The sequence below is a fragment of the Euleptes europaea genome, chromosome 14 (assembly GCF_029931775.1).
Source record: "Euleptes europaea isolate rEulEur1 chromosome 14, rEulEur1.hap1, whole genome shotgun sequence".
NCBI lineage: Eukaryota > Metazoa > Chordata > Lepidosauria > Squamata > Sphaerodactylidae > Euleptes > Euleptes europaea.
In genome coordinates this window covers 28,061,263-28,086,453 of record NC_079325.1, presented here as the reverse complement: position 1 = coordinate 28,086,453, position 25,191 = coordinate 28,061,263, and the positions used below count along the sequence as shown (strand labels likewise).

At 43.7% G+C, this 25,191-nt stretch overlaps 1 protein-coding gene across 1 annotated transcript in view; it reads right to left on the bottom strand.

Moving 5' to 3' along the window:
- Positions 1–1,285: 1,285 nt before the first annotated feature.
- LOC130486773 (disintegrin and metalloproteinase domain-containing protein 9-like) overlaps positions 1,286–25,191 on the bottom strand; it is a 66,803-nt gene continuing 42,897 nt past the window's right edge. Inside the window, exons 11-22 of the mRNA XM_056860072.1 lie at positions 23,878–24,011; positions 23,336–23,507; positions 22,073–22,165; positions 20,782–20,977; positions 19,051–19,156; positions 17,310–17,493; positions 16,988–17,068; positions 15,003–15,108; positions 8,880–9,015; positions 6,535–6,634; positions 4,602–4,729; positions 1,286–1,596 (exon numbers count right to left, since the gene is read on the bottom strand). Of these exons, the coding sequence (XP_056716050.1) occupies positions 1,518–1,596; positions 4,602–4,729; positions 6,535–6,634; positions 8,880–9,015; positions 15,003–15,108; positions 16,988–17,068; positions 17,310–17,493; positions 19,051–19,156; positions 20,782–20,977; positions 22,073–22,165; positions 23,336–23,507; positions 23,878–24,011 (1,515 nt within the window). The 3' untranslated portion in view covers positions 1,286–1,517. The remainder of the gene's footprint in view (positions 1,597–4,601; positions 4,730–6,534; positions 6,635–8,879; positions 9,016–15,002; positions 15,109–16,987; positions 17,069–17,309; positions 17,494–19,050; positions 19,157–20,781; positions 20,978–22,072; positions 22,166–23,335; positions 23,508–23,877; positions 24,012–25,191) is intronic.

Below are 25,191 nucleotides of genomic sequence, written 5' to 3'. Positions count from 1 at the left end.
CACATTTTCAAGCATTCCTCTGCAATCGTGAGGGATAGATACTTATTTTTAAAAAATTAAAGCTAGAATGCTTTTCTAGCAAATTCATGAGAGTTGAATACAAGTGCCGTACCTTAATTTTGATAAATTATTAGTGGTAAATTAGAATAATTTGTTGTGCTTCTATTTGTTAACACAAACGTTAAGTTAAACTTCCCTAACATCCTTTATTAACTACAGTTCAGTGTCAGCCAACATACAGTTAAAATTGTCTTTGTTTTTAAAAAATATGTTAATACTATACATAAAGATGCACACTGTCTCATACACCATTAAAACCTGTGCACGCACACTAACAACACATTTCATCTTCTTTTCAGAAGCAGACTAATTTTTCTTAGCACTTCAACATTTGCCTTTTAGCCACGTGCACAGAAATAACAAAATCTGGCCCCCACAAAACAGAAACATTTGAAGAATTTTATGTTGCCTTTGATAATGTATTGGCTCACTTTCATTTCCAATTTTTAAATGCCGGCCTCTACAGTAACTATGGGTGAAGACAGATGTTACTTGAAAAGAGAAGTCATAGCAGGTCCCTCAGCTACAGTGCAAACCTGGTTTCCAATTTGAAAAACATTCCAACAAATCAAATGATGGTTCCACTATCAGTCTTATGCCTCCTCCCCATGCTTCAGCTGGACTTCTCACTATTTTATTTGTTAAAATTATTAATTTAAAAAGGAAACTGTTTTCTTAAAAGTGCATAACTTCTCTGGAGATGGTGAGGGTAGGTATCTTGGTGGCAAAATGAACACCAAAAAATCAGTTCTGTCCCCAGCCAGTTTCTGCTTCAAACTTGCAGAATTGCTTTGTTCCAGAACTTGACTCTTTCAACAAAAGTAAATTTGGATTAAATGTAGTGAGGGCATTTCCAAATCGTGGCTCTAAAAATGTGCCCTTCTTCTAGGGTTGCCAACCTCCAGGCTGTAGATGGAGATCTCCCGCTACTACATCTGATCTCCAGGTGACAGAGATCAGTTCCCCTTGGAAAAAAAATGGCCACTTTGGAATGTGGAATCTATGGCATTATACGCCATTTAAGTCCCTCCCCTCCCCAAACCCTGCCTTTCTCAGGCCCCACCCCCAAATCTCCAGGTATTTCCCAACCTGGGGCTGGCAACCCTACCTTCTTCACCAAATTGTTATTCTTTGTGAACAGCTATCAGCATTCTGTGATTAAATTTAATCATAAAAAGGGAAGAGAGAGTTACGCCGGAAATTTTTCAGACTGATCCACTCAAGTGGTCCAGCCCACTGCAGTTTGTACAGACAGTCTTCACAGGCTTGCTCATTTCAGTTTCTGCAGCTTTGGTAGAGGTATTTGCTTGATAAGTTTACATTCCTTGGTTTTGCATTTCATTTTTTTTTCCTTATCCAGTGCCCAGGGAGAAGGAAGAGTTACAAGGGTCACTTGATGCAAGACAGATAAAGCTCCATCTTGGCAAACAGGTCAGCTCGTGAAAGAAAACGGAAAGTTATACAGGTGGCAACGGTGCTGGCCGAGAAGGGTAGTAGTGTTCCTGAGTTTTCTTCTTCAGCACTGGAGGTGGAGGCCTGCGAGGAATATGGAGAGCTGTTTTACTATCATGCAACTGTCACTCAATTAAAACATTTCCATTGATTAATCATCTGCCTTTTAAATGATTAATCAATTACCTTTAAATAAATATGAATATTGCATAAGCTCCAATCATTCCTATTTACCAAGGACATTCCACATTTTCTGGTATTCATCCCTGGTAAACCCATTATGGGCTATTTTGCCTTTCAGGAAGAGGTTGAGAATGCCTTTTAAAAAATGTTGCTAGTTCAAACATACTTGTATAATAATTGCCATTTGGGGAATTTAATGTCTTTTCCCCAGTGAGATGTGGATGGATCTTGACTGCAGCACACATGCATGTAAATGGGCATGCATGAACGCTAGGGCACCATCTTGCATTGCTGTTTTTGACATTGTAAAGTGCCTGAGGGTACCGATTTTACCAAAAGGCAAGTCTGAAATGGTTTACATTTTTTAAAATTGCAAAAATAAAATCTAGCACGTAAGCTGTCATTTCAATGGCTGCAGCTGGTAAGATTTATTCTGAACAACTAGACATGAGAAAATATTATGTAAACAATGACATTTTCCTGATATAGCTAAGAAAACATTCTCTTAGCTTGTCAATCATGTGATTTGATTGCAGCTGAAGTGGATTATCTCTTGGTTGTCTGAACACAAAATGCCAGTGCCCTAGCTTCTCCACCACCACCATACCTCTGCCACCGCCGCCACCAGTGCTGGTTCTGTCTGAGGACCTTCAGACAAGCTTCCCTCAGAAGTGGCCACACTTAAACTACCTGCCACCATGGGCCTATGAAGGACAAGCAAGTGGATGGCTGCTGCTGCTCTTCCTTATTGCCCACATCACTCCCCACATCCTCTTTCTCTCAGAAGGCGAGAGACAGTAAACAGTAATGACCTGGAGGAGTAGCAGCACAAGTCTCTGATTGACAGTGGACCCCGTTGGCCCTTGCCAATGATGGGCATAGGCCCTGATCACTACCACCACCATCTCAGAATGTTGCTGAATGTGTTCTGTAATAAGTACAAGATCCATACGAAAACAAACATTCTCAAGTCTTTGAGAACTAAAACCATTATGGTTAGCTTATAAATACTACCACTCACTGTTAGAAAATATGGCCTTTTTCTTCTTTTTCATATCCTATTATAGTTGCAAACCAGAACAGAAATAGATACAAACATTTAAAAATAGCCCCAAACTATGCAGACGTCTGCCCAAGAAATTGCCCAAAGGAACTGTATATATACACATCACCTACTTCTCCTGCCAGGCTCACATGACAATTGCACCCCCCCCCTTCTCACACACACACCTTCTCCTTCGTTCCCTAGTGCTTCTCCGGTCACTGCCACACCTACCTGCCTGCCCACCTATTTGAAGCACCACCTCTTCCTACACCTATCTGGCTCAGCTGGTGGTTCCTGTTACCATCCCCTCTGTCTCTTCCCTTCTCCCATCACTTCTACCATTGCAGTAGCTCCTCCTCCTGGCATGGCCAGCAGTGATGCCTTTCAGCTACTGCTGCTGGCTTGAACTGTTTGTGGGGTTGCTAAGCAACCCTTAAAATGGTAGCCATCTTGCGCCGTAGCATCACAAGATCTTGGTTTTTCTTCCTGTAAGCTACCTTTTAAAAGTTTTAAAAATTCCCATCAACTTTTTTTTTTCCTTTTTGGATGTCTGTTGCAAACCTGGGGGAAATCCCAGATTTTCACAAACATTTCCCCAATCTGGCCCTGGCCCCAGCGTGTGGGTTTTTCAGTTCACACTGCATACGCCAGGTTCAGAATTAGATATATGATGTTCAACATTAAAGTATAAGGTCTCTCTGCTTCCAGGACGATTCAAATGAGTACCTTCTCCTTAAAAGTTAAATGGTGAGCTATTTTCTCACATGTGCAGACATTGCAAAAGAACCAAAGGAATTTGAGCAGCATCTTGGGTTGCTTTTCAACTGAAGATGCTGTGTGAAAACACGATGGCAATGGCCACTAGAGAAGCCAAGGTTACATCCAGCTCCAGCTTCTCTTTAATGTTCACATGCTTCACCCCCCCCCCTTGCCATGCCAGAAGAAGGGGAGAGGCGAGGGGGCAGGCAGGAAGACTGGGCGGGTGACAAGAAACTGCGGTGAACGAGCAACAGCCCAGAGTAGAATGAACAGGTGGAGCTGGTGAGGGGGGGAAAGTACAGTTGGAGGGGAGTAAGTGAGGGATGAGATGCAAAGGAAAAGCACGGGGGAAACCAGAGACAGACTGGGGGGAACAGAAGATAGCAGGGGGGAAACAAACCCAGTGTGGCAAAGGGACTGGAAACAGAAAATGAACCAGGGACAGATGGAGAAATTGGATTTCTCCTCTTATGCAAGTCCTTGAGGATCTCCTTCTTGTAAACTTACTAGAGATCATGCATAGCCAATAAGCCGTGTATAGGGTACAATCAATTTCAAATTTTTGCTGCCTGGGTGCCACTGTAGAAACACAGCAAGTTGTCAAGCACCTGGAAGACCATTAGCTATGGATGGTAGTTAGAATTCACCTTGGTAGGTCACAAGTTTTATAAATCTGACATGTTATGCTTGCATATTTCTTCCATGGAACTCAAACAAATGTCCATGTGATTCCTAGGCAATCTCTCATCTTGGTACACACTGAACCTAGAACTGCTTAGGTTTTCTATGTGCCTGCAGATCATTTCCTGGGATTCACACACACATTATATACATGTATGTATGTAAACATACCTTATTACAACCACAGGTTAATCTTTCAAGTTGCTCAGGGTTGCATACTTATGGCAATTCCACTTTCTCCTCACAGCCCTGAGAGATACTAGCTGACCCAAGATTACCAGATGAGCTTCATAGCTGAAGGCGAATCTGAACCCAACTATAATGCTTGTATGGCTGCACTACACTGCCTTTTGTACGGAAAAAGGGGAGGGGAGAGTTCACATTACAACTGAATCTTTCTCCATTTTGCCATGATACTGACCTTTGTGGTATACACTGCTGTTCCATGGGCTGCAGAGAAGGAAGAGGAGAAGCGTGACAGTCAGGTTTAGAATAAGGTTGTGGATTAACTGTGTATGATGGCACGGTGTATTTATTTGGTTGCAGGTTCTGTGAGGAAACCGTTATTATTCAAAGATAACTCATAAAAGACGGTTGCACTGGTGTCATGGGTTGAGGGCATCTATCAGGCATACTGCCAAATCCCTCCCCCCAACTACCCATGTCATTTTCAGACCTTGTCATTTCCTCACATCCCCCTCCACCCCAGAGGCTATGTGCTGATCCTCTCCAGTTGTCTGACCACATACATCTATTGGGGGGGGGGGGTGTTGTTAATCCAAAGCCTCTCCCCTTCCACTGCAAACCTAGCCCCACCCCTTTCCTTGCCCTGGAATAAAATTACTTCTTTATTTCAAATATGGGAATGAGTTAAAGCTGTTTCAACTGTGACATTTTGACTACAGCCTAGAGGGCAACTGTCAAGAAACAGGGTTCCTTAGTGCAGCTTCTTGTTCTCTTATGCATTGGTGCAGATTTCAGGCCTACAGCAGAAAAGTTGGAAAACAACTGTGCTGTTGCTTGAGATTCAGCAAGCTGTGACCTTTTGCAACTGAGATAAGAGTCCTGGTGCTGGGAGGAGGCAGTTTCTATCCCGACTCCCCTTTAGTCCCCAAGACCGACAACTGTGGAGCCACATTCCATCCCATTAGCAAAGATGAACTCATGAGAATCGACACCTGTGAGAACTGGGTGGGCTTAGCTGAAGATAAGCCCACTCCACTCCATCTCAAGCTGACCCTCCCTGGGTCACATGGCCAATAACAGGGTTACGTAGTTAATTGACATCACCAGCCATGGATCTGATTGGTCCAATGAGCTCAGGCCAACTCAGATCTTTGGCCATAAAGTTTAGCATTTTCAGTCTAGTTTTGCTCTTGGTGCCTTATTCATTGTTCCTTGATCCAATCCTCACTGTTCTTTTTAGAAATATTCTTGCACACTTTTAATTAATTACTTTAATTATATCTGGTGGTGTTTTGTCTTCAGGTGGCTTCAATCTAATTCCAGTACTTAGGCCTATTTGGCTACACCTACCAGGTTGTTTTGTAAAACTCACACTGCGTCTACCTTGTAGGGGTGACTTTCTTAACTTTAATCCCAGGAAGGTTGGAAACTTGCCCCATGGCTTCTGGCTGTTTGGGTAATGAAAAGGGGCTGGTGGCAGCTACTAAGACAGGTAATGAAAAGGGGTTGGTGGCAGCTACTAAGACTGAGGTGTGAGGACTCATACCCCAGGGTTTGGTGATTTTGTGTGTTGCTGGCCCATCCTAAGAATCCCTTGGACTAGAAGTTATTGATAGTGACATCGAATGCATGGTCATGTTTGAAAATCACATGGATGTCTATATTGCCATATGAGTACAAGGTCAGGAACAATCAATGCATGTTGTGTCTTTCAAACACATGTTTTCATGCAGAACATTCAAGTGACATCTCTAGTTAGAGGAGGTGGTAATGGGTTACTGGAAAGACTGTTCCTTGCCTGAGACCCTGGACAGCTTCTGCCAGTCAAAGTAGGCCGCAGTAAGACTGGATGGACAAATGGTTTGTCACAGTATAAGGCAGCTTCAAAATGTTCATATACTCTAACCCCCATTTTTTAAAAAAAATACATCATGCTTACCTAGGCCACCAATTTAAACCCATTTAAAAGACTCCCCAAGGAAGCCTGGGAACTGTAATTCTCAGCATTCTCACCAAGATACAATTCCCAGTAATTGGGGGGGTGGGGGTGGAGAGACACGTCATACAAGGAGCTCTGCTTGTACTGCTCCCATTCATTGTGATTGAGCTCTCCCCCTCCCAGCTCTTTTAAAAATTGAATGCCAAGATCATATCCTACCATCTCTTACCATTTGACTAGACAGTCTTCTCGAATAATATGGCGCACTCGGTGGGCATTCTGCATGTACAGGCTCCTGAATTGAGCTCGCTGGTGGCCCGCCCCAACATCTCAATAAAAAGAAATACAAAAATATTAAATTATACCAGTAACTCCTTTTAAAAGTTTAAAGTGATTAGAATAAAGTATTCCTCGTGCAACCAAGGCTGCATATCATCTTCAGTTCTTTCCATGACAGCATACTCACTCAGAATCTGAGATTTATAATTTCCTGAAAATCATGGATTTTATTTTTGTAAGTAGTTCTTCAGCCCTCAGGATTGGGAAGATATGCGTGGAGATATTGGGGGGGGGGAGTAGGCGGCATTTAATATATTCATCCATATGTTTCAGGACCCTCAGTCATACTTTTCTCAGTCTCTCACCCATATTATTTCTCCTTCCCATGAAAAAAACCTCAGAACTAAAATATCAAGTTCAGATTCGAACAAGCAGTTTTAGCCAAACAAGCAAGTTCATGCAAAATGTACTGCAAAATATTTGTGTGCAGTATCCACACTAAATATGAATATATATGAATATATTCTGCTTGTAATTTAGGTTTGTTTTATGCCAAAGCATGTGCCCAACATTAAATTTCTGAGCTTACAATAGGTAAGGTAAAGGTCCCCTGTGCAAGCACCGGGTCATTCCTGACCCACGGGGTGATGTCACATCCTGACGTTTACTAGGCAGACTTTGTTTACGGGGTGGTTTGCCAGTGCCTTCCCCAGTCATCTTCCCTTTACCCCCAGCAAGCTGGGTACTCATTTTACCAACCTCGGAAGGATGGAAGGCTGAGTCAACCTTGAGGCAGCTACCTGAAACCGACTTCCGTTGGGATTGAACTCAGGTCATGAGCCACGGGGCTCTTTGAGCTCACAATAAGTAACATAAAATCAAATATAATTGCATATATCTATTTATTTCACAGATATTTTATTCTGTGTCCTAAAAACAAGGGTTTACAGAGGAAGGGGATTGCTACTCTAATTATGAAACCTCCATATACTCTCCATGATCCAGACAGGACAATGAAAGCACAGAAGCAGACTTCTAGGTGCATCCTCCACTTTTGCATAGGTTCACAGATTTTAGCTTATTTTGGCTTATTAGCTCTGGAACACCTACACCAAATTCAGGCAATGGAGGAGTATTACCCCATGCATTGGTCTTTTGCAGGAGATACATGCAATATCGTTCAGCTGCTGCCTTCTGCAAATATCCATTGGGAAGGTATTCTGGGATTTAGGTACACTCCTGCATTCTTGCACAATGGTCCGAGATTAAACATGGACTATAAAATTGAGTGGCTAGTGCTAAACTGGTACTTTGAAGGTATCAGCACCTCCAGATTCAATACATGACAACTATAGAAAAACTGAATATAAACAGTATTGTCAGTAGTACCTGAAATTCTGTTCAAAAGCCTTGTTTTCTGCAAAGTAATTTTTGGTGAACTTACAGTGCAATCCTAAATGGAGTTAGACCCTTCTAAATCCATTGAAATCAGTGAGCTAAGAAGGATATAAATCTGCCTAGGATTATTAAAGAACAAGTGCTGGAGAACTGATTTTAGCATATAGACTTAAGAGAGTGACAGCGCAATCCTAAGTAAAGTCGCCTCCTTCTAAGAACACCAATTTCAGTGAACATAGAAATATGTCACTCTGTTTAGGATTGCGCTGTGAATTACAAATCAAAGTGTCTCCTATTCAGATCTTGCCCCTAGGTGGCCTTAGCCAAGCTATCCTCTCTCAGCTGCAGCCCCTTCATCTGCGATATGGGGAAGATAATAATAATCATCATCATCATCTACCTTACAGGACTGTTGTAAGGAGGAGGAGAAGGAGAAAGAAAAGAAGGAGAAGACGGAGAAGAAGAAGAGTTGGTTTTTATATGCCGCCTTTCTCTACCACTTAAGGCAGAATCAAACCGGCTTACAATCACCTTCCCTTCCCCTCCCCACAACAGACACCCTGTGAGGTAGGTGGGGCTGAGAGAGCTCTAACAGAGGAGTGGGGAGGAGTGGGGAAACAAATCTGGGTCACCAGATTAGCCTCTGCCGCTCATGTGAAGGAGTGGGGAATCAAACCCGGTTCTCCAGATCAGACTCCACCTCTCCAAACCACTGCTCTTATGAGTGCTTTGAACACTTGAGAGTGTTATACAAATGCTAACTATTTATAAGTGTTGGTTTAAGACTGTTTTTATACACGTGCTGGTCTATGATCGTAACAACAATAAACTAAATGCTAAGTATTATTAATATTAAGAGTTGAAGAGAAGGATGGAGATGGTACAGAGAATACTCACCTACAGTGTTCTACCAGCGGCATTAGGGAATGAATGTAATTGTCTCTTATTACATAACAGAACAGCAAAATAAGCAATATGGGGACGACCACGAAGAAGAATGCCAGTAACCAATTTTTTGTTGTGTTGTCCATTCCTGGGGGAGGGGAGAGATCAGAAACAGCTTTGGTTATAATTCTGCTAAACTCGCTCCTGCTTTCTCCAGGTCATGCAACAAACAGGAGCAGAAATGGAGTTGCCACAGCACACAATGGGCTGGCTCGTTCTTGCAGGCAGACCCCACACAACAGCAGCCCTGAGGATACGAGAGGCGCCCATATAACGGTAGCTGGCACTCACAGACCAGCTCACGTCCACTGGATGAATTATTCTGTAAGCCCTTACAATGAGGTAGTAGCAAGCAATGTGCCACATTGGTTCGACCAGTGGCACAATTCTTCTGTTTGGGTGCTAGTGCTTGGACCTAACTCAAAAGCCTTTTGTAAACAATGAACACACGAATTTGCTTTATTTAGATCAACTTGGCGCAGTATTGCCTACTCTAACTGACAAGCAGGTCACAAGGGTCTCCAGCAAAAAAGGGTCTTTCTAGCATCTGCTACCAGAAGTCCTTTAACTCTAGAATCCAGGTTCCTTCAACATGCAAAGCACACACAGCTATCTAAGCTATTCCCTGAGCCATGGTCGCTATACAATGGCCATTGTAATGCAGAGGAGGGAACAGGGATCTCTCTGACCCTTTGCTCAGCATCAGAAGCTGCAATAAAGTTGCATTTGTGACAGCTGATGTAAAAGGTGACAGTGGAGACTTTGGGAGAGGGAACGGAACACAGTCAGGTGGGCAGAGGAGTGTACATCAGCCTCAGCAGCACAAGTTACTTTGCTGCATCCTGAGTTGGTTGCTGGTATAGTTGACAGACTGAACTCTACTCCAGGAAGTCACTAGCTCAGATCTCTCCTCTGATGAATCCACCCTATGGCCTCAGGAAAGCTGCACTCTTTCAAAATGGGCATAATAGTAGTGGACCACCTCAAAGGAATGAGGTGAGAATTACAAGACGATAATAAATCTGAGCCACTTTGAATGCTGCAAGTGCAATATAAATACAGTACGAATCATTATTAAGCCACAGCTTAGCATCAAGGTCTAAAACCCCAGTCACCTCATGGAAGAAAGGGCTGGGTCACACGGGAGCCTGTGAACCTGATCAGAAACATACGGGAGCTTTTAGCTGCCTGTAGCAGCTATCATTTCTGAGAGTTGCTTTGGGCAATAGTGGGGAGTCTTGTTCAACTGTTGCTCATCAACATTCTCTCCCTCACTCACCTGGGAATCAGAGATTAACAAAGAAGAACTCAGGTACTGCAATGGAGGTACAGACAAGCAGTAGTGCATCTGGGGAGGCTAGAAGGCTATCTGTGGTTATCTGTAGTAGCCATTGCTTTTTTATTACATTCTTCCAAACAAGGTAAGCCTTTCCACCTTGGACACATAAATACACATAGGACTGTATCCTGTCATATCCCCATTTATGTTTCCAGGAAGCATGATGGCAGATCCCATCCATTGTCACTTCAATCATAAGAGTGAGCAATTAGTTCAATAGGGAAGAAAGCTGCGGTAGCTAGGAAGTCTTCAAATCTCTCCTCTGCCAACTCATCCAAATGGCCTTGGGTAAGTCATTCCCTCTCTGCCTCATCCCCCACCCATCTATTACATGAAGACAATAATACCAGCTTATTTTACAGGGAGCTGGAATAGTGGAGTAGGTAATAGCCTGGGAGATGCCTGGTTCAAATCTTGTCTCTGCTATGAACACAGCAGGTGGTCTCAGGCAAACTACTCCCTCTCAGTCTTCCCCCACCCCAACAGTCAGGGAATAATAATACTTCTTTTGTCCTATACAACAGTTGTATGGATTGCAATAAAGTGATGTATAGAAATGCCAAGTATTGTTACAGGTTTATTGTAAGGATTACTAAGATGTGTATGTTAAGTGCCGTCAAGTCACTTCCGACTCATGGCAACCCTATGAATCAATGACCTCCAAAATGTTCTATCTTACTCAAGTCTTGCCAACTGAGGGCTGTGGGATCCTTTATAGAGTCAATCCATCTCATGTTGGCTCTTCCTCTTTTCCTGCTGCCTTCCATTTTTCCTAGCATTATTGTCTAGTGGCTGATTCCTAAACAGTAAGATATGTACAGATCTGATAGCTACTTTATGCATTCAGTGATTGCCTCAGGCAGCCAGAGTCCTCTGTACATGTGAGGGCAAATCCTAGCACAAAACCAGCCTGGAAGGATTGTGCACGAAACCCAAATGGAGCTTACTGACTGATGAAAATCACTTTACACATACAGTACATCTGATCTTCTCACTGCAGGAACTCATCTGTACATGACTTGTTGCAAAGCTTACCCTGATCATTCAAAAACAAGTAATTTGCAGGGGAGACAAGCTCTTGCAAGTAACTCTGGACTGATAAAATAGCTCATTTACTATCAGTTAGCAGGGCATGGTAGGTTAGCCTTAATAATAGTCATCTACTTCTGAAGATTTGAAAGATTCGATTGTTTTAAAAAAACCTTCATAAATTTTTTTTAAAACGAAGTGCCTAAATTCTTGCTAGCTGTCTCCATACCTTTACACTCATTCGCTAGAACCCCAAAGGGTTTAATGAGCACAATTTGCTAGAATACAGCCAGCACATTTCCCATTGTACTTTGGAAGCAACATCTTTTTTTCCCTTAATGAAAACAAAAAATGTAGGTAAAGGGCTTCTAATACACTTAAGAGGAGGGCCGCAGTCCCTCTATACATGGCTCTAAGTTAAAAAAATATTTTATACACGGATCTAGGCAAATGTATCCCATGTGACAACCTGCTGCTTACATCTTGCGACTGAGACTTTATCATTTTCAGAGTGAAAAGACACAAGATCAGGGAAAGCTTCAAGTATTATCATTCACACTATATTTGTATTTTAGTAGTATTATTAAGGGAATTTTTATGCTACCTCTTCTGGGAATCTGCCGAAGGCGGCTTACAAAATAACCTATTAAAACACAGCATTAAAAGTTACAACCCAGCAAGAGAGTAAAAAACAAATAACTGAGCAGCGGAAAACAACTAACAATTTCTAGACTAAAAGCACACTATGAAATTATTTTAAAAGATCAACCCCTTTATTAAAAGGCTGCAAAAACAAAAGTGTTTTGGCCTGGTGCCTGAAAGAGAGTAAGGTAGGTGCCAGGTGAGCCTCAAGGGGGAGGGCATTCCAGAGGTGAGGTGCTGTCTCTAATCACCAACCGCTTCCCCCTAAAAAACGGGCATGGACCGCAGGGCTTGTGTGGCAGATCTTAACAGGTGGGCTGGACAATGGCTTTGGTAGAATTCAGGGAAGGGGTGGGGATAAGCAAGGAGACCAGCTTGCTACCGTCTCCATATCCTGAATATGGCTACAGCTCTTCCATGGACCATGTTACCTCAGCTTACTCATTCCATTCTTCAACTGTGTGTGTGTCGAGTCACAGCTGACTTATGGTGACCCCGTAGGTTTTTTAAGGCCAGAGACAATCAGAGGTGGTTTGCCATTGCCTGCCTCTGTGTGGGCTGAGAGAGTTCTGAGAGAACTGTAATTGGCCCAAGGTCACCCATCAGGCTTCATGTGAAGGAGTGGGGAATCGAACCTGGTTCTCCAGATTAGAGTCTGCTGCTCGTAACCACTCTGCCACGCTGGCTCACAATTCTTCAACTACCTACCTGTTATCACATTTTTTCCTGGCCTTTCTCCAAGGAGGTCAAAACTGCTTAGGTGATTCTCTCCTCCTCTGTTTTATGTGTCTTGGTGTTTCAATAACCTTCCCAAAATGCTTTTATTCCACTAGTTCCCCCTCCTTCCCTCATGTGTACTATGACCCTGCAAGTTCTGTTTTCTTTTCTTTCTTTTTTTAAAAACATCCCAGCAAAGTAGCCCATCAATCTAATGTCTACTCCAGGAGAGACTTAGATTGTACAGCATGGCTTGAAAAATGTACTAAATAGTTACCAACCTTCGTAATAACCTGGGTTTGTATTCTCTGTCTGATGTTGAGGGTACATATTATCTGTCTGCTGCGGATTCGGGTACGTATTATCTGTCTGCTGCGGATTCGGGTACGTATTATCTGTCTGCTGCGGAATCGGGTACGTATTATCTGTCTGCTGTTGCTTCTGGGACGATCTTCGAAAACGTAAGGCCTTTGAGGCAAGGGTTGCCTTATTGTCTGCATCTAGTGTAACATGCAGTGCAGAGTCTGTTCTCAAATAATAAATATATTAGGCAGCAAGCTTTCAGTATCACCAGAGGCTGGAAACCCTAAGCCCTCCTTCACCAGGCACACCTCTGTGACATAGCAGATGTAGTCCACTTGCAAGAAGTTGCTTGTTGTTCAGGCAGCGTTTATCTTTGTGCTTTGTTTTTAAAAGATGCCCCAAGAGCAATTGTCCTCACTTAAAGAACAGCAGCCAAGAAAGAAGCAGCGTATAAAAATAAAGATGTGCAGGAGAGATATAAAGAAATATGGGGAAACTGTGAAAATACATACAGCATGATAAGCAGGCTTTTATCATCTGTTTTTCTTTATACGTTTATCTCATTCTTCATCTTGTTTTTTTTTCTTCCTGCTTATTTGAAAACCTCTCTGTTGTATGTATGGTGGTAAGAGCACTGGTGGAAAGTGTGAAAGGTTTTTTTTTTTAAAAAAACTTACTTTTAAATCAAGAGTAACTTTAGAAAGGATTTAAATTTTAAGGACTGTGTTTAAGGAAAAGGAACGCAGTAGATTGGAGATGTAAATAGGGATGAAAGAAACCTTAAGAAGGTAATTTTGAAAGTAATTTTATTGGTTGGTTAGTGTGCACTAAACTTAATAAAATGTAAACTAATAACTAACACTAACAGAATAACCTTTTCAAATTCTAAAGTTTATAATCCATCAATCCAAAAAAGTGCGATCTTCAATTGGCTTAAGTTTTACACTGAATCTTTCAGCAATGATGGAAAACGTTTTTCTTTGGATGAGCATGTCACACAGGCTTCTAAGCAGCTACCTGCTTAGTCGCCTGTGGCGAATAAAAATGGTGTTAGGTGACAAGAAAGAGATACCTTCTCCCCCTTTCAAGTCTTTGTTGCCCAACATGACTGTACAAGCATATGAAGTTTAGATTCAAATCAGCTGTGATGGTATTCTCTGAACTAACTGGAGACAAATCTATTAGAGGCTTATCAATCTTGTGAAACTCAGCCTGGTTTTGGGGAGCAAATTTAACTGATTTTTTAAAGGGGGGCTTAGGAGAGATCTTAGATGAGAGCAAAGGTGCTATTGTTGTTGTGCGAAAAGACTCTTTGGGGAGAATGCCAAATGTCATTAATCGGTCCTGGTTTTCAAGAATCAACGCTGGGATCTGGAGGGAGTAGAAAGTAAGGGACAGACGATATTCTCTTAATAAGCCTGAGAGTCTATTGAAGTGTTTTAGGTCACTATCCCTTGGATGACAGTGCAGTAAGAATGCTAAGTGCTCTCTAATTCGCCATTTCCCATGCCAGTTTATAACACGCCCCTGATAGGAATGTAAATGGGCAAACTAGTGAAAACGTCTGTGGATTAGTATAGTTTTAGTGAGGACATATTTTCCGTATTGGTTTAAAAATGTCTTTATAGTTATGTATATTTATATGCTTTCTAATTCTGATTTTTTTAAACTGCCGTAAGCCAGTCTCATTATCAAGGCCAAGGCGGGATGCACATTTTGAACAAATGCACACATTTGGAAATTTAAAAAAACTGGATACAGTTGCTCTTGAAGAAACTGGCCCAAGAGAACAAGCCCCAGAAAGAGTCACCTTTCACCCCACCCTAAATTACAGTGGCCAGAAGTTTCCAAAGGCTTCCAAATCAAAACTCAAGCTCCTCTTCCCCTGGAAAGTGAAACCTAAGAGACCAAGGCAGCCGCCACCATGTTAGCCAATCTGGACTTAGCTACTTGGAAGCAGCTAGGTCCTGCACCTGCAATTCCTCCACCTATCACTGACTGCAGGCGCGTGGGACACACTGCAGAGTTCTCCTCAGCATACTTGCCATTATACGTAGGACCGCTGTCCAGACTGCCCCCATAGCCTTTGGAGTCACAGTACGGAGGAGCCCATCCTGGATGACAGTGGCAGTTCTTATTGCTGTTGCACACCTGTTTGTTTGTTTTAAAAAAGAGTATTATTAACCTAATTTTGTAAAGAACCAGGGGTCTCAAATCAGGGACTATGGCAGTGGGACCTAGGAGACTTTCTCTCAGCTCTGCCACAGTGGCTTGTGAGAGGAAGGAGCGGCTGGCTTACTCTCTGGTGCTCTTTAGTGCCAGCATTGCACAGGGTGATATTCAGCTTCTAGGTGGAGTCAGGTGACACAAGGAGCCAACCCAGTTCCACTTGGCGCTATAACACTCCTACCTCTAAACTGGCTCCTCAGTCTCTTCAATGCATCGCAAACTTTCCATCTCTGCCTGCCTGCGATCTCCAGACTGTCAACAAATACAATTATCATATTCCAGAATATTCTTTTGTTGCCACCCCAAGTGCTGTCATTACAATAAGCCGGGGAGAGGGGAATCCAATTCCCCAGGTGCCATAAAGAATATGTATGGACAGCTGTAGCTGACATAAGTTTCTGTGTGTGTAAAGTGCCAAGTCGCAGCCGACTTATGGCAACCCCTTTTGGGGTTTTCATGGCAAGAGCCTAACAGAGGTGGTTTGCCAGTGCCTTCCTCTGCACAGCAACCCTGGTATTCCTTGGTGGTCTCCCATCCAAATACTAACCAGGGCTGACCCTGCTTAGCTTCTGAGATCTGACGAAATCAGGCTAGCCTGGGCCATCCAGGTGAGGGCACATAAGTTCCTAGTGACATATTTTTTCTATGGAAAAAGACTACCCCAATCCTTTGCTCCTGGCAGATTTCCTCTGTCTTTAGTACCTGTGTGATGGGCAAAAACTGAAAACGTACTGCTTTTCTCAGCATGGAGGTAAAGTGATGAGAAAACCTTACCTATTGAGTTTCTGTTGGACAGGCATCTAACAAGGGGAAATTATCCCTGCTCTGAATTTGTTTCATGGCCCAACAATCTTCTTTCTCACTCCACTGCTTTGTGACGATAATAGAGCCTTATTCTTCACTGCCTATCTTTTCCTCAGGTCTCTGCCTACTTCACCTACTCTTCCCTGTAATTCACTCCACTAGTACCCATTTCTTTTGGCCACTCTGGCTCTGGCCTCCCTGTTCTACATCCTGGGAATACTTAGGACCTAACTACATGTTTCACAGTCCTTGCAGTGTGTCCAGATCTACCACAAAGACTGGACGTTCAGTCAGACATGGTCTGCGAGCTCTCCACTGGGAACTCAATCCCCAGGCATGTGAGGGCCCACTTTGGATTGGGACCATGGCATGTGGGGAGAGGTTGCTTAAGTCCTCCCCCACTCGCACCATTTCTGTGAGCTGAAATGGCCCCAGTGGCACTACTTGTTCTACTTGTACTGATGGGATATACATATGTTTCTCCACCATGGGAAACACCATTTCTCCAGGGTCATTTCAGTCAAGAAAACAGCACAGAGGGGGAGACTTAGGCATTCCCCTCTTGCGTGCTATGATCTTAATCTATGTTGGTCTCCTGTGAGTTCCCATTGTGGAACTTGTAGCGTACATTTGACTGAAAATCCTCAAGGTGGACCTGGACACACTGAAAGGACTGTGTAACATGTAGCTTGGCTTTTAGCTTCCCTGCTTTGCCCACGTAGTTACTCCTCTTCACATGTGAAGCTCTAGTCCCAGCCAAACTGACCTGTCACTTTAATTAAAGAAGTCCATTTGTGAACATTCTCTGCTACCTGTCTCATTCTCCTGACACTTAGAATGTCTGTGAATATTCCAAGACATCTCAACCAAAATAAAAAGTCAGGAGCTGGGAAGTGAAGGCTGATTCAACTGCCCTGTAAGTCAGCTATCATAAACAGACCTCAGTGTTACATCCCAGGTGAAATATGCACTTGTGTGTGGTTTTCATTTTACTTACCCCATTTCCATTGCATTTACTATGTACGTCACAGTCATAACCCAGAACAGCTACATCTACGCACTGGTAGTGCTTACATATCTGGAAAAATAAACACACAAACCCCCCAAAATTCATGAAGACTGGAGCAGCAACCTTTCCTTTCAAATCAACTCACCATTCAGTTAAACTTTAGTTCCTAAAAAGCTTTCCGCAGAGATTTAATGTTGCCCCACAGTGAGCTGGTGGGTTTGAAAAAGCAAAATTCTGGGCCTGTTGAATGGCCCGCACAATGTTGCAGAGTGCAACAGAGTTTACATTGTAGAGAAATCTCCTGGTTTACCTTTCCAGGGGCACATTTTGTGCCTTCATTCACCATCCCTGGATCTGGTACATCTGACCCCAGCTGGAAGTCCACTCCCCAACAGACGCTGCCTTTGATGCGAGACTGAATAATAGCAGGCTCAATCCCAAAGACTGGGAGAGTTTCCACATTCTCACACTGCAGCTTCCCACACATGGCGTTCCTGCGGCACGATATTTTAAATTACTGTTAATGACTTCCGACATGATTTAGGGATTTATAAGAAGACACTCCCAGACAGTAATCCTGGGATCAGGTATCAAAAAATCAAGACAGGTGTTGGTGTAAATGCATAATGAGAGCACGGATTTTTCTATGCCGCCGGCAAGAATACTTTAATCTTCATGCAGAATGGGATAAAGGCACAGGAGTCCTATCTACAGAATGAGAATTTACCTTGCTATCTGTTGGATAACTGCAGCAAGTGCAAAGAGACTAAAAGGCATGTGCGCTGTCAGAGGCGGCGAGTTTATTTTAACATTTGTAGGTGCTGCCTCCCTGCCACAAATGCCCAAGGTAGGTCACAAGAGTATAACCCACTTTAAAAAATCCATATAGCAATATAGTATTAGGAAGAATTTTCTAACTGAGCGGTTCCTCAGTGGAACAGTCTTCCTCGGGAGGTGGTAAGCTCTCCTTCCCTGGAGGTTTTTAAGAAGAGGTTAGATGGCCATCTGTCAGCAATGCTGATTCTGTGACCTTAGGCAGATAACAGGGAGGGCATCTTGGCCATCTTCTGGCCACTGGGGTGTGTGGAGTAGGGGCACTGGGTGTGCGTGGGGGGGAAGGTAGTTGTGAATTTCCTGCATTGTGCAGGGGGCTGGACTAGATGACTCTGATGATCCCTTCCAACTCTATGATTCTATAATCAAATACAGAAACCAACTGGACCAGCTAAAGCAAACCACAAACATCAGCAGCACTAAAACAGAAGTAAACACAAACAGCAATTGATTTTTTAAAAAACATAATGCGCACCAGCAACGAATTAAATTATCATTCCTCCTCCCATGGTACAAACTGAATCCCATTTGCTGGGGAGGGGGCAACAGCAGGGGGCATCCTTTGGCCTCAGTGCCCTGCTTGTAGGCCTTCCAGAGCGTCTGGATGGCCAACCATGTGTCATCGGATCCAGCAAGGCTCTTCATGTTTCTAAGCGCTGTACTGGCAATTCTTTATTGACTAAGGACGCCTCTCTTGGCTGCCTGTTTCTGCAGCAACCTGCCAGTCTCATGTCATTCTGCAGACCAAACTATATGCGGTCTGGGGCACCCACATTTTGTTTATACGCGGCCCGTTCCTGACTCAAACCAGGTTGGAGCATCTCATTTTTGCATCAAAAGTGCACGAAGACGAAAAAAAGCTCCCCTGCTTTACTTTACTCTAGTCTGGTATCAGAGCTGGGCCAGGAGGAAAAGTGCCTGAAGCGATGGGCTGACTGCAGGGAATGTAAGATTCCCCTTCCCTCATCCGCATGCATGTTTCATGCAAAAATGATAGCCCCACCCACCCACTTGCTGGTTTATATACGACTGGGGGAAATTTGTGATTAAACAAATGTGGCTGTTCTCTGCATTCTGGTGGAGCTTGTGGTACGTGCCCCCAACCTCCTGGTTTGACCCTTGGCCATCTAGCCTATATATACTCTTCAGCTGGATACCCCTCCCTCCCCACAACCGCTGTAGAAAATTCACTTGTGTGTGAAGCCACATCAACCTACCAGCTTGAGCACTTCTTGTAGTCGTGGCCATGATAACCACAGTTTCCAAACCTGTCACCTTTTGAATTCACTTCAGAAAAGCAAACCTCTGGGGCGGCCTTTGCCTCTGCAAAACAGATTTGGAAAACCAGGTTAGTAATCAGAGCATCACTCACACGTGTGGCACATGAGTTTGCTCCTCTCGTGCAGCGATCCACCAGTGTCCATGGGTGCCATGATGCCTACCAGCTTCCTCTTCAAAGAGCCAATCCTGCCTTTCCTCCCCCTCTTTATAGCAGCAGGTGCTCCAGAAAATCCAAGATGCCTTTGGGTCTGCAGGGAGCACCCGCTCAGAAATAGCTGCCTCCATCATAGCAAGGTGCTTGGCTGGAAATCTCTCAACATCCTGTGACTGCCACTCATGGCAACCATTTTAGGACCTGTCCTCCCTCCCACAGTAGCCATTTTGTGGTGATGCTCACAACCTCTCAGAATTCCAAAAGTGCTCACAGGCTTAGCAAGGTTGGGGACCCTCATTCTATGGTAAAAGGCAAGGTAAAGGTCCCCTGTGAAAGCACCGGGTCATTCCTGACCCATGGGGTGACGTCACATCCCGACGTCTCCTAGGCAGACTTTGTTTACGGGATGGTTTGCCAGTGCCTTCCCCAGTCATCTTCCCCTTACCCCCAGCAAGCTGGGTACTCATTTTACCGACCTCAGAAGGATGGAAGGCAGAGTCAACCTTGAGCGGGCTACCTGAAATCGACTTCTGTTGGGATTGAACTCAGGTCATGATCAGAGCTTGGACTGCAGTACTGCAGCTTACCACTCTGTGCCATGGGTCTCCCTATTCTATGGTCTATGGTACTGTAGCAAGAACAGGAACATAAGGTAACTGAGCAAGCAGGGATGGCTTATGCCACTTTTGTATGAACAAACCATCTCTTCCCCACGCATGCATACCTACTACAAATTTCAGAATGCTCAGCGGCATGGGTGCCTCAAGGGCTCCAGTTTAGACAACAGAAATAAAACCCTGTTGCTTCAAATACACGCCCCATGAACATGAGTCTCCTAAGCTTCTGCATCTCTCCCAATCAGGGCCAAATGCTACAGCCAAACCACAGGAAGCTCTCCCCTGAGGTATGGAAAGGCATCTTATTTAGGTGCTGGATTTCAGATGTACTAAGGACAGCAGTATAAGAGACAGAATTAGCCCAAAGAGACCGCAGGATGTTCTCCTGTGCAAAAAAGCCTTACTGAAACCAGTAGAACATGAGCAGTGCTAGAACTGCAATGCGCGCTGTGTTAATTAGTAAAAGGATTAGTGAGACATTGAGATTTTCTACCTGAGGGACCAAAACAAGCGAAACTTACTGACAAGCTAATTGCAGGAAAGTGGAACACTGTTAGGATTGCTAATCTCCCAGGATTTTGCACAAGCAAAGTATACAAATTGCAAATTCAGCACTGAAAGTGATATCTTTAAGAACCCTAGGAACTGTAGCTGAGTCAAGGAGCTGAGAGATCTCTAATGGAGTCTTCTGTGCACATTCACCAAATTACAATTCCCAGGATACTTTAAGAAAAGCCAACAAACGTGCACATTTTTAGTGTTTATATAAAATCTATAAAGAGATGTTAATCCGTTGTGAACAGTTGGCAGCCTTGGCTTGTGGAGAAACAATCCAAAGGGGGGGAAATTATGTGTTTTCACCAAACCAGAATAAGATAGACAACCGTCCTTCTTACTTGAGCCAAAGATGGCCTTGCACTGCGCATCATAATACTGGCACATCCCATTGTAGCAATAAGCTTCATTGTTGTGGCACGGGTGCCCATTTTGAATGGTGACATCTTGTGGACAGAACGGAGACGTTCCGTTGCAGTACTCAGGAAGGTCACACTCATTGGCACTCTCTCGGCACTGGGTGCCCTGGGAAAGGTACTGGCAAGGGACCAAAAATACACAGGGGCCAACATCAGTTGCTGCTCATTTCTATTGCAGAATTACACCCAAAGAGATCCAGCAACACAGACTCAACAGTCGAATAATATCACCCCACAACAATGCAAAAAAAGCAAAAACAAAACACTTGGCATTCACAATTTGTTGCAACCTTTACAACAGCCCTACAAGATAATAATGTTATTTAACATTTGGGGAGGGGGGCTCAAGCTGAGGGAGACTGGCTTTCCTAAGGCAGTGAGTTCATGATAGGCAAGATTCGAATCAGGGATTTACTAGAATCATAGAGTTGGAAGGGACCACCAGGGTCATCTTGTCCAACCCCCTGCACAATGCAGGAAATTCTGAACTACCTCCCCACCACACCCCCAGTGACCCATACTTCATGCCCAGAAGATGGCCAAGGTGCCCTCCAAGGTGCTACTGACACACAGCTCAGTCTCTTGAGGCAAAGAATAAATGTTTCATTTATTCAAGTTCTTGGATGGATCGATCCTCAACTGTATGATAAACTATGCATAATATAATGCTTACTGTTTTTGGGAAACCTTTCAGCTTGTCCAGTCTGAGGATAAGGACAGAATTCTTAGAAGTTTGAGACCTACCACCAACTTGTATGACCCTTGCTCCTTCTGACTGCTTAAATCTGCGATGTGGGGTGTGTGTCCAAATTTGCTTCTGGCCCTGATTCATGATGCTGGTATTGACCTTTAAAGTTCTATACGGGGCCAGCATAATTTAAGGACCGACTTCTCCCATAGGAACCTACCCATCCACTCCAGACATCTTCAGAGGCCTTGCTTAGTTTGGGTGTCCCTGCCGTTTGAGGTTGGACAGGTGGCAGCTTAAGAAAGGGCCTTCTTGGTCATGGTGCCCAAACTTTGGAACTCCATCCCCAGATTTATCCATCTTCCTCTATTGTTGTCTTCCACCAGAAGACAACTAGCCACTACACCACAGTAGCTCTAATGCAGACCAAGCTATCTTTACCGTACTTTACAGCCTTAAGTCCTAGGATAATGTCCCCCTTGTCTTAGCTTTTTCTTATAATACTTAAGGATAGGAAGGTCTTACATAACAGTTCAGACAGCAGTCTCCATAAGCACACTCAGCTCCCGAGCGCAGTTTACAAGTTCCTGCTTCACAGCATGGATCGGATTTACATTCCTTCAAAAGTTAGGGAAGGGAGGGGGGAAACAGAGGAAAAAGGAGGTCATTTTTAGCAATTTTCAACACTGTCTGCAACTGCAAGCTCTTCATTGAATATGTTAACTCAAGCGCATTTCAGACCAGTGCTAAAGCAGACACAACACTTAGCCACATTTAAGGGTTTTATCTAAACACCTATAGAGCCATTCTGAGCAAAGTGACACCCTTCTAAGTTCACTGGGCTTGGAAGGGTGTAACTTGTTTAGAATTGCACTGCTGATCTGTTGTTAAAAATGGCCATGAACAAGGACATGAAACCATAGTTTGTCAACCATGGTTATATGCTCTAACAGCACTGAACAAAGTATGGCTAAGGCCATTTCCCTGTTTCTCCAACTTCTCTCCTTTGCCAGGTGACAGACAGCTCTCACTGGTGTCTCCCTACGTATGCTCACTGCAACCTTGTGAAACTCAAGCAAGGTTTTTCTGTATGTTTGGGATCTTAAATAAGGTTAACAGGGTTAAGCATTATCTCTGTGCAGAGCTACTGTTTCAGCATTTCCCCCTTCATCTTGAAAAAGTACCACTAATTTTTAAACTTTTTTTGTGAATGTAAGAACATGATAAAATTCTTGCTAGATTAGACAAAATGCCTGTTCAGTCCAACAGCCGCCATCCAAATGGTTTTGGAAACCTTGCAAATAGGGTATGAAGGTGTCTTTGTTTATCTGTTCACAGTATCTGGAATTTAGAGGCATATTGGCCTTGGTGGGGGTTCTCATTAAAGACAACAGCTTTACATATAGCTAGCAGGGTATGGATCGAAGGAGAAGAGTTATCACCAAGTGAAACTCAAGCATGAACTGCTAGCAACATGCAAAATAGCTCTTTAAAAGCGTCTATACCATTTCAATAAACAGGCCAGACATTTTAGACTCAATCCACCAAAAATTCCTCCTGCACAAGCCCCACTAGAAGTTAATGGGACCTATGCAAGTGCACAATGATGCTCCCATGCAGCTCCCATTAATTTAATTGAAAAGGCCACAAAATATCATGGCAAACCGAGCCCTCTGAGGGCCATTTCTCTTTGTTTGAAATGCCAGGTTTCAACCAAAAACTAGAATCCCATCAAAAGTTCACTTCTGCACCAATAAGAGTTGCCTCTTTGTAATCCCAGTTGCCAACCTCTGGTGATCCACAATCGCAGTCCTCTCCAGCATCCACTAACTTGTTGCCACAATATGGGGGACTATAGGTTTCTTCTGGCCTAGGAACATTAAGAAGGCAACTTCCGCCTTTGTTCAGAGTTAGCTTTTCAAAGTCTTCTGTGCTGCAGCTGCTGAAGTTCATGGCCCCTCTACAACACAGAACATAAGAACAGTCCTTAACCTGGGCACACACGCTTCATGTGTAGGAATGGGGAATTGAACCCGGTTCTCCAGATTAGAGTCCACTGCTCTTAACCACTACACCATGCTGGCTCTCTGATGAGCATGGACTTTCGTGCAATTCTTTGTGAGATTACTTTTGTATAAGATTTGGCATCAAAACTGATAAGATATGAGCCTTCACAACCAAGTTTCAAAAACACACAAAGGGCATCAACAAAAGACTGCCACATTGAGGTCTGGAATTCCTGGGTCTCCCACAGCTACCATTCTCTCCCCAATGTGCTGTAGTTATATTCTTCTACCCAAAAGCCATCCAGGAATACAAACATTACTTACGATGCTCCAGAGCTCATAATGCAGTTCTTTATTTCACAGGTACAGGCTCTATCATCATCATGGTTCATTCCCAAGTTATGGCCAAGTTCATGAGCAACAATGGAAGCGAACATCTGCACGCTCATCTGTCCGAACTAAAAGATACAGTGAAAACAAACGAGCAAGTGAAGGAAAGTAACCATAATCTAACTTAAGGGCCAAACTACATGTTATGTTTTTTGACGAGATGTATCCAAGTTGCCCATGAATTACTCCCCTCCCTGCCATTTCGACTTCAGAAAATGGCAGCCAGGGCGGGGGGAGCAGGAGTTCCTTTCCCCCTGCCTTTCCCCATAGCTGTCGTGTGACTACGGGGAAAGCAAGGTGGGTCCCAGGAACCCAGATCCACCTCATCCAAAATGTAACATGGATAAGGTCAAAAGCTTCTCATTCAAAGAAATGAAGTGTCTTGTGGAGCCCTAGTGCCTAGCACTATTAAATGCTATCGTGCCCCGCGCTTTCTTGAGCCAGAGCACCACTTACGGAGATATGGGTACAAACTAAAGAACACAGCAGGAGATAAGAGATACTCTTACAAAGGGAGGCCAGAAGGCATAGGGCACACTGTGAAAAACTGTAGCGGACAGATTAAAAAACAGGCTGTGAAAAACATCAACATCTCCCATCAGAATGAGAATAGAGCAGCTCCAAACTGCTGAGGAACTTGCCAGGCAAGATGACACAGTGTACGTATGCTAGTATGGATGGACTTTTCCACAGAGCTAACTACTCCCTGTCCCAACTGAGACCAAGCTTGAAAGTGTCCTATCAGGATATGAATTCCAACTCTATGCTTCTATGATTCTACTTGGACCCTATGTAAGCTTCATGTTCCAGTTTGCTTGCTCATTGGAAAAGGAGGCTTGCTTTTGCTAACCATCTGGACTGCCTTCTCTGCTCTTCTCCCTTTGTTTTGTCCTTCTTGCAGTAGCAAAGAAGCTGGATTTAACAAGCTCCTGTTTCTTATAGACATCTTCAAAAATTTATTCCCTCTAATGCACTTTTCCACTTAGACCAAACCATGACAGGCTCTTGCTATGCATTGCCAGGTGTCATGCAATATAAACAGCAGCACATAAGGTCACTCAGAGTAAATAAGCCCTCAGTCGACTGCTGTAATACCACCGCAAACAGAGAACAAAACCCTCCCAAAGCACCCTGACTGCAACAGCTGCCTGTGATGGAAAATTTGCTATTGGTGCCCTGCACTAGATCAGCTGGAACAGGGCTTTTTCAGATGTGGCCCTAAGACTGTGAAATTCCCTATCCCAGGAA